Raw genomic sequence first — 10,634 nt, 5'->3', positions numbered from 1 at the left:
ATAATATAATATACTGAAAACTGACAGAAGAAAATAATTATTATTTGTAATAAATGTATTTTATATTTTATAATCTCTCTGTAATTCTGAAAATTAAATAAATTTCTTACTCTTCTGTCAATGCAATGACAGTTACCCGAGTGCTAATATCGAATTTTAAATAATAAAAATTTTTATATTGTTTGAATTTCATTACAACGTCTCAAAAACTATTTACTATCCTTCAAAATGACTTCAAATGACAAAGAATAGTTTTGTACAAATTTTATCTCATTTTCACTTTTAATGAGAACTTTGTGATAATGAAAGTTGAAAAATTATGCATTGACAATAAAGTTAAATATTATAAGGTTATATATTATATATTCTTTTATCGATCTACTTTAATTCACTTATTTTGTAAACAATGTATGCAGAAATTAGAGCTCATTGCATATGCTAGACTCTCCACGCGTTGCTTTCCGTATATAAAAATATAATGCACATAATATCAATTACTGCTAATACGTAATGTTTACTTTTTAGAGGAGATGATACTCGCCGAAGAGAGGACCACGGAAGAAGAGAAAAAGTACATATTAAAAGGTCCATATAATGCAATATATTTTGATATTATGAATATTTATTTCCGTAAAGTTGAAAAGATTTGCGAAGCGAGCTGTATTCCGAAACATGCTCGTATACACATTTATATAAAATATAAATATGTACTCAGAGTGCACTCGCATTTCTTTCGACACAATCAAATTCAATTTTTCAATTTTTTTTTTTGTTAGCAATGCATTGAATGCTGTATTTTTAAACAAGACATTCTTATATTTTGTAATTTTAATTAATTTTATTAATAGCGGATTAACAATCAATGTAATTTTTTGCTTTTTACAAGTAATAAGTCATTCTTGCATATGTAACATTGTGTGTAAATTTTAGAGAAATAATTTAATAATACAATTTATTACGCACAAAATAAAAAATATCGCAACATATAATTATTCTGCAGTTTGTGATTCTTTCATAATTCAATTATCAATACTTCTCGAAATCAAACATAATATTTACATATTTTCAATAAAAGATTATTTAGGCCATAATTTATGAAGATTTATAGTTTAATCTTTTTATTTTGCGCAGGAAGAAGAAAAGCGGAGGAAAAAAAAAGAAAGTTGAAAAATCTCGGCAAGAGCAAGAGCACCGATACAGAGGAGGAAGAAGATGAAAACGGCGAAGACCATGGTGAGTTGTATTTAGTCAACTTGATGCTCCAGTTGTGTCGAGTATTCTTTTCTTCTTGTTTACTTCTTTTATATTTCGAGTTGATAATTCTTTTTCAGAATATTTGAATGAACTTGAGTTCAAATAGTAAGGATTTATGATAATGATAGTGATTTTTTAATAATCAAAACCTACATTATTAATCAATGATTTCCTTTGGAAAAGTGAAGTAATTAAAAAACAAACTCAATCAAATTTAGAAAGAAAAAAATTTACGAAAATATAAATTGTTATATTATGGACACACTTTTGCGAATCATCAAATTAGTTGAGGAATAAATTTTGTGCTTGAGGAGTACAATCTTTCTGATTTTAAAGTTCATATTAGTGCAAAGGAAATTGTTGATTTGGCCCGCTTTTTTTCGTTCTAAAATTTCTCTCCATTTATGTGTTGGCACGTTATTTTCACATTTATTGATGTATTTGTTAATATTTTATAAGTTCTATAGCGTTAGTCGCTGCCACTATTAGATGTAGAAAAACGTTGCTAAAGTATTTTCTTTTCTTCGAACGGTTAAGAGATGGCGTAGTGAGCGTAAAAGAAGCGGCAAAATTCCCCCTTGTATTGTAATGGCGATTGAGTGTGGCATGTGAGATATGGAAATATATAAAAGCGTAGACGTGTGTTCTATCTGTTTATTTATTGCAGTGTACCTTCCAATGCGTGCAAAAACATTACATTGGCGACGAGGATAAGTGATGATCGTTGTAAAAATAGAACGTAGTAGTGAAGGAATTCAACGTGCGGAATGAAATTTACGAAAAATCGTTTGCAGTCATAGGGACATAAAGTAACAAAATGTTGACAATGGATTTATTAAAGCTTCAGAAAGAACTGGAGAAACGAGAAAGAATCTTAGCGGAAAGAGCTAAGCAACAAGAGTATTAGAGAAGCCTGTTGGCAATGGAGAGTCAACAGCTAGCAAAAGTGAGGGCGGAATTAGAAACAGCATTCAGAAGAGAAGAATCACAAGGTTCCGGCACCATTGTCTCATAAAAGGGATTGTAGGCAATATGTCCGAGTTTTTGTTGAAAGAAGATTGGATGAAATGGAAAGATTAACACACTACTTTTTAGGTAACGATGCGCCGAAAGAAAAGCAAGTATCCCTTTTTATTACGTGGGAGATGAAGATTAGGAACTTCTCTGCAACTTATACAGGCAAATCTCACAATGGAGCGTCTTGCAGAAATTATGCAAAATCACAACCTGCAACCGCAGCCAAGTGTAATATCGCAGTGTTATAAATTCAAAAAATGCAAGCAGATAGCGGGAGAGGACATTAAGATGTACCTAGCCAAGCTAAAAAAATTATCAGCACATTGCCACTTTGGAAAACAGCTGGAGAGCCACATTCGAGATCAGTTCGTATGGGATCTGGTCAGTGAGAGGATCAAGAAGAGATTGCTGGGAGAATAACAGTTGACATATGTAAGGCAGTGGAGATTAACACAAGCATGGAGATGACAGAATGTGAAGCTGTGAACATGACGCGACGAACAGCAAAGGCAGCGCACTCAATTTTATGATAAGAGAAAAAAAGTGGTAACCTATTATTGTTGTAGTAAAAAGGTCACATATCGAAAGAATGTCGTTTTAAAAGTTATGAATGTAACGCGTGCAGAAAAAAGGGTCATTTAAAAATTGTTTGTAAAGTTAAAGTGTTAAATAAAGACGAGAAAGATAATAACTGGAAACAAAAACGAGCAAAAAGACTAAAAATGAAGTTAAGAATCCGAATCATAATCTAGAAAGTAATGAAAGCCTAAATAACTTGTTTTACAACGACGATATAGATAATAGTAAAATACTCGGTAATATAGAACCATTGAAAGTAAACCTGAAAGTAGGAAATAGAGCTGTCGTTCGAAATTGATACGGGATCGCCGATTTCTGCAATATCAAAGAGAGATTTCGATTAGTTTAAACCGTTTGAGAATGCGGTAATGAAGAAAAGCGTAGTTTTAAAATACACGGGGGACGATAGTTCCTCTCGGTATTTTAAAGGTTAAAGTAACATTTCAAAATAAAAACCGGAAACTTGAATTATTTGTTTTACCAGGTAAAAGTGCACCGATTATAGGTCAATATTGGTTTCAAACTGTAGATATTGTCCAATTCAATAAATTAGTAGAGAAGCTATCAGTTAAAGCAGTGAGTGAAGAGTCAAATGATATTTGTAAAAGATTCGAATCATTTTTTTTTAGGAAACTAAGACATTATACAAAAAAGAAATTTAAGTTGCTGAAAGATTGAGCCAATCTGTTTTGCAAACCAAGGTCGGTGTCTTTCGCGTTACGAGAGAAAATCGAAAAAGAGATTAATCATTTAGCTGGAGAAGAAGTTCTGGAAATAGTTGAAAATAGTGAGTGGGCAACGCCCATTGTATCAGTTCCGAAATCGAACAGTCAAATACGCTTATGCAGAGATTATAAGGTGACACTTAATTCACACGTACTTGTAGATAAGCATCTAATTCCGAGGGTGTCAGACCCTCACGAAATTAGATGGTAGGATATTTACAAAATTAGATTTAACTCAGGCCTATCAGCAGATAGAGTTAGATGAGAAATCAAAATCGTTAGTCACGATAACAACTCATAACTTTGTTTAGAAGTGATTGTTTGAATTACGAGATAGCATCAGCGCCTGGTTTGTTCCAACGCGAAATGGAAAAGATTTTACAAAATTTGGACAATGTGACAATATTCTTTGATGATTTAGTTATTACAGGAGTTACGCGAGAAGAGCATGATAAAAATGTAATGAGAGTATTACAAAGATTACAAAATTGTGGCTTAATCTTAAGTAGAGACAAATGTGCATTTTCGCAAAGCAGCATTGAATTTTTAGGATTTGAGTTAAGCGCCCAGGGCATTCAAGCTTCGAGTAGGAAAGTTGATGCGATTTTATTAAAAAACCCGAGAACTTAACGGAGCTGAAGTCGTTTTTAGAGTGATGATTAATTATCATTCTAAATTCATTAAAAATTATTCAGACCTGATAGGCCCGCTGTACGAGCTTCTTAGGAAAAATAAGAAAAAAAATGGCAAAAGAGCAAGACTTAGCTTTTAAAAAGGCTAAAGAGCGCCTAGCATCAGGAGATTTAAATTAACTACGAGGTAAGTCAATAAATTCTTAGAAAATCTGTCAGAAAGCACTCATGTCACATTACTTTTTGACAAGTAGCATCTCTCAGCTGATTACTGTAAAATTTTGAATTCATCGCGTGGTTTCATTTCTGTAGATGATTAAAGCGAACAAACTTTGTATTTTTTGCAAAAAAAACGAGTTTCGTGCAGTGATCAAACATTTATATGAAAGGTTTAACGCCGAAAGAAATCAAAGTCGAGTTGGATAATGTTCATAGCACAGCGTTTGCGACTGTATATAATTGAGTGAATGAATTTAAATTAAATTGGTCATACATCCACATGTGATGCACTTCGTTTGGGACATCCAATTGAGATTGCTACGCCAGAAATCGTCGATAAAGTTCACGATATTGTTTTGACTGATCGATGAATGAAAGTGCGCGAGCTTGTTGAGGCCATAGGCATATCACATCGCACAGTGATTTCAATTTTGCACGAACAATTGGGTAAAAAAGCTATCGGCAAGATGGGTGCCGCGTTTGCTCACTGTGGACCATAAGCGCGACTGTATGACGATTTCAAAACAATGTTTGGAGATATTTCAACATAATCCAGATGAATTTCTGCGTCGATTCATTACGTGGACGAAACATCCATTACTTCACACCCGAGAAACGGGAACGAAGGAACAGTCAAAACAATGGACTTCACCGGGTGAATCAGGTCCGAAGAAGGCGAAAATCGGCCGGAAAGGTGATGGCCACAGTTTTTTGGAATGCACGCGATATAATTCATATCAATCTTCCGTCGAAGCAAACGATCAATGCGATTACTATGCAACCTTATTGGACCGTTTCAACAACATTTTAAAGAAAAAACGTCCCCATTTGACGAAGAAGGAACTGCTCTTCCATCAAGACAATGCACGGGTTCACACATGCTCGGCACCGATGGCCAAATTCAATAAATTCCGCTACAAATTGCTTCCTCATCCAGCATATTCGCCAGATTTAGTCCTCTATTTTCTGTTTCCAAACCTAAAGAAATGGTTCGGAGGAAAGAGATTCACCACCAAAGAGCAGCTCATCACTGAAACAAAGGCTTATTTTGAAAAGTTGGACAAATCATATTATTCGGACGGCTTGAAAAAGTTGGAGAATTGTTAGATCAAGTGTAGATGTTAGTTCGAGCTGAAAAAAGATTATGTTGAGAAATAAAAAAATGAATCGATCAAAAAAAATGTGTTTTACTATGTTTTTCTAAAAACTTATTGACTTGCCCTCGTATGATACTGAGAGTCCACTTAAAATTACGTGTGACGCATCTATAGGATTAGGGGCAGTTTTGTCATATTCTTCCAGATGGGTCGGATAGGCCAATAGCTTTCGCCTCAAAAATTTTATCAGTCGCGCAGAGAAATTATTTTCAATAATTATTCTCAACGACGAGAAAGCATTACTCTGGTATTTAGAAAACATTTCATCAGTATGTATATGGTCGTAATTTCATATTAAAAACCAATCATAAATCTCTTACGTACATTTTTGGACCAAAGAAAGGAATTCCACAGATGGCGGCTAGTCGAATGCAAAGGTGGACTTATTTAGCAGGATATGATTTTATAATTAAGCACATTAAGGGACAAGACAATGAACCTGCTGACAGTTTATCGAGAATTGGCGAGGTGGATATTCACAATTGAGTTAAAAGAGACGAAGGAACATATCTAAAAGTAATCGTAAGAGTGCAAAATGTGGATAACAAGGTCGTTCGCATAGAAACTAGTAAAGATGCAATTTTGAGGAGAGTTCGAGATTTTGTAATGCGGGGTTAGCCTAATAAAATAGATGACTGCCTTAAACCATTCCAAAGTCATCGTTTAGAATTAACACTGAAAGAAGATTGCGTAATGTAAGGATATCGCGTTATTATTCCACAGTCTTTGAGAGCTGATTTATTAGAAGAGCTTCACGAGGCTCATCTCGGGATAGTTAAAATGAAGGTGTTGGCTCGATCTTATTTTTGATGGCCTGATTTAGATAGAGACATCGAGGAAATAACAATGTCATATAAAGAGTATTTAAAGAGCGCGAACGACTTCCCTCCCCCCTCTCCCTCTAAAGGCTTCGTTCATTCATGGAAGTGGTTTCAGGGCCCAAATCATCGTATCTAGATTTTTGCGGACTGATTAATATGTATCTCGTGATAATTGACGTAATCGAAATAAATTGATATTAAGGAAACGTGCGATATTTCTTCGGAATCTATAATTAGAGAACTTTAAAAGAGTATATAAGCATATGGCTGCCACATCAGATTGTTTCTGATAATGGTCCGGCATTTTCGAGCGAGTAGTTTCGAGAGTTTGTACTGCAATATGCTATTAAGCATACGAAAACCGTATCTTATATCCGCGTCAAATGAGGCGGCTGAGAACGCCGTGCGCACTTTTAAAAAGAAATTTAAAGTATTATTTAAAGATAATGCGAGACAGGATGCTTTATGTAAATATTTATTCTATTATCGCATGACACCGCACTGTATGGAAAAGACACTAGCCGAATTGCACTTAAACAGACGTTTGAGAACGCGATTGGATGTTATTAAGCCTGATATTAGAAATAGAATTGAGCAAAAGCGAAGTAATCAATAACGTTTTTTTAAGAGCAATCGTACTGTTACTTTTAGAGACGATTCCGTGATGGCTAAAGATTATAGGACAAAGTCGTGGAGACAGGCGGAAATTGTTGAGCAAACTAGTCCGGTTACTTATAATGTTAGAACGAATGATGTATCTGGAAACATCACATTGATCAACTGCAGGCGTGTAATTTGCGTTTACCCGAATCTTGTATGATTGATGCCTCGAAGTTACCGGATGACGGTATTTCTCCGGATAGAAGCACTTCTGTAAGTGCTATTTCCCTAACGTAAGTGATAACTATGATAAGGAGGGGGCACTATCGATTAGTTGTAATGTTAGCGACTCCAAGATCACTGCGAACTGTGATATAAGCGCGCACCGCCCAGACAAAATAGCATAGGCGAAATTTCCGGGAACACTAAGAGCCCGCACTGAAGATCGGTGACGCTCAAGCCGAGTACCGAAATCTCGGAAAATCTTAAACTTATAAGTGGATTTGTATTTTCTTCTTTTTTTTTGTTTTTTCAAATTAAGTGGGGAGGAAATTGTAGTGTTAGTTGTTGCCTCTAGATGTAGAAAGCGCTTAGAGTATCTTCTTTTCTTCCCGAACGACTGTGAGATGACATGGTGAGCGTAAAAGAAGCGGCAGAATTCCCCCTGTATTGCAATGGCGGTTGAGTGTGGCATGTGATATTATATGGAAATATATACAATAAAAGTGTGCATAGATGTGTGTTCTGCCTATTTATTTGTTGCGGTGTACCTTCCGATGCGTGCAAAAACATTATAAATTCATGCTTGATTTATCTTTCATATCGAAAGGAAAAGAAAAGAATGGCGCCGAAAAATACCTTCCTCTAATTTTTGCCGATGAATATTCTAAACACACGCTATCAGCTCCTCTTGTTTCAGTGCCTAGGAAAAAGCTCAAACAATTACAACCGTGAATGCCATGACTTTTTGCAAAGAACTACGTAAAAATAAGGCTGTATTTATAATCTTACGTAATGTTTTATTTTTTTTTTAAAGAATTTTTTGTTGGTCATACACACACGTACAAATAACATCATGCGTACACGATCACAAATACATGATTAGACAATGGGCTATAATTGCTTGGTAAATGACTTGCCTATTCACGTATGCAGGATGTATTAATTATCATCTCTTTTTCATGTAAACATGCAATTGAATTTTATATAATCTTTTCACATTAATTAGTTTAATAAGTAATTCACATTAATTAATTTAATAAGTATATCTAGATAATTTTATTCAGCATAATTTGGGCTAAAGATTTTCTTTCTATTCACATATATCATGTAAAATGTTTGAGTAAATGATAATTACATTAACATAAGTTTTTAATAAACGAGAATAATTAAAAATTAATTAAATCTATAAATCTTTTATCAAGAAAAATGTTACTATGAGTTGAAGTACTTATTTGTAACAATTATGTAATATTAATACATACAAAATTATGCATTGCTCTCTATGTAAGAGTATTATAAACTGGCAAAGCCACTTTACACATTCAGACGAATGAGCGTAGCTAAATTATGTATCGTATTAAAATCAAAGTCTGATTATTTGTGATAGAGGATGTAATTATTGTATTCTATATAATTATTCGAATCTACTTGCTGCTGACATTGTGGCTGATATGTATCACTTAATATCACGCGGATCTTGCGCGAGAGACAGATCGAAGAACTCGGGAGCTAATTCTGTTTTAGTTTTTTAGATATTGCTTTTAAATATTAGTTGATGTCATGATATACAAATATTAGATTTTTTTGGATCTGAGAACATTTGCACGAGCATCGTTCTAAATTTTCTTTCAGACAAACGAATCAGAAAATATATTACATAATAAATATATACACGGTGGTCCACTTAAATCGAACATCTTAAATATTTCGTTTATTTTTGATACAAAAAAAATGTTTCAAACAAAAGTGGAATGATTTCGAGGGAGATATTTTGGTCATGTTACTTTTTTTCTAGGTGGAGGCGTAAAAAAAATATGATCACCTCCACTTTTTTAAATGGAATTGTATGATTTTTTGTACACAATATGATTCTTCTAATTATTCTGCACATAAAAGTATTAAGGTAGTAATATCAAAAAATCAATAATTTATGAGATATTTTGCACTTTATTCTGGCACATATTGATATAAAATATTAAATATAAATTCATATATTGATATAAACTCATAAACTATTAACTTTTTGGTAATCATACCTTAATACTTTTATGAACATTGGTCGGTTGGATCCATTGGTTCAGATGATTTTATGCTATGCTGTGCTTATATATTTTCTGTAGAGATCCCTAATATGTATATCGTAATACGGTTTATCCTCAAAACTTTCACAAGAATGTCATTATGCGTAATGTTCAAAGACTTCAAAAGACTTTAACGTAGACTATTATATTTTCGATCATATAATTTGGATTTTTTATTTATATTATAGTTTCAGAAATAGTTTAGCAAGTAGTACGAAACGTGAAGATGTAGACATAGTGTAAAAAATTCTAAAGTAAAAGGAAAATTATGTAATTTACATCAAAATAAAAATACATACGATTGTCAAATTTCGACAATCGATCGGTCTGTAAAATGTTTTAAATGTTTTAATAATTTAATGCTGAAGAAATATTTTAAACTTTGTAGGGTTCTCGATAGCCTTCTTTAAGTCGAAGGTGAAGAAGCAGAGCACGTGCCTACAATTCTGGCGAACTGAGAAAAGATTCAGATTTTGGATACGTAATTTTGTCAAGTCGCAACAGTTCTATTGGTTCGTCATCGTTCTTGTGTTCTTTAACACCGTCTGCGTAGCCATCGTGCATTACAATCAGCCAAAATGGCTCACTGATTTCCTCTGTAAGTTTTCCTTTAATCATGAAATATTTTATTATACAATATTTCATGATTAACATATATGAAAATTTCTGAGAAAAGATATAAATTTTCTGAGAAATGTTTCAATTCGCATAAAAAATGTGAGAGAATTATAAAATTATAGAGAAATTCTGAAAAATTATATAGAAATTCTGAAAAATTATATAGAAATTCTGAAAAATTATATGAAAAATTCTGAGAAAAATTCTGAGAAAAATTCACCTGGGAATGAAGATTTGAAGGATTTCAATGTAACGAAAACTTATTGTATCTAAAAGGCTCAAATTCTTCAAGAACTAAAGAGTCCCAATTTAACTCAATTTTTTTATTGCAGACTTCGCAGACTTTGTGTTCCTGAGTCTCTTTATAATGGAGATGTTCATAAAAGTCTACGCGCTCAGTCCTCGCACATACTTCGAATCGAGCTTTAATCGCTTCGACTGCATCATCATCTCAGCCTCGATCTTCGAAATGATCTGGTTCAAGTTGAAGAAAACCGATGATTCTTTCGGCCTCTCCGTCCTACGTGCTCTTAGACTCCTGAGAATTTTTAAGATCACCAAATACTGGAAGAGCCTGAGGAATCTTATGATATCGCTGCTAAGTTCGATGCGCAGCATCATTTCCCTTCTCTTCTTACTCTTCCTCTTCATCCTCATATTCGCACTGCTCGGTATGCAACTATTCGGTGGCCAATTCAATTTCAACGAT

The 10,634-nt window shown here is 33.7% G+C and overlaps 1 protein-coding gene across 1 annotated transcript in view; it reads left to right on the top strand.

Moving 5' to 3' along the window:
• The window catches only part of LOC108691768 (voltage-dependent calcium channel type A subunit alpha-1-like), a 128,455-nt gene that overhangs the window by 69,081 nt on the left and 48,740 nt on the right, over nt 1-10,634 (top strand). The window contains 3 exon segments of the mRNA XM_018199671.1: nt 526-585; nt 1,132-1,233; nt 9,696-9,905. Coding sequence (XP_018055160.1) covers nt 526-585; nt 1,132-1,233; nt 9,696-9,905 — 372 coding nt within the window.

Source organism: Atta colombica, unplaced genomic scaffold, assembly GCF_001594045.1.
Source record: "Atta colombica isolate Treedump-2 unplaced genomic scaffold, Acol1.0 scaffold52, whole genome shotgun sequence".
NCBI classification, from domain to species: Eukaryota; Metazoa; Arthropoda; class Insecta; order Hymenoptera; family Formicidae; genus Atta; species Atta colombica.
The sequence above is the reverse complement of the archived record's forward strand: the minus strand, read 5'-3'. Positions and strand labels throughout refer to the sequence as shown.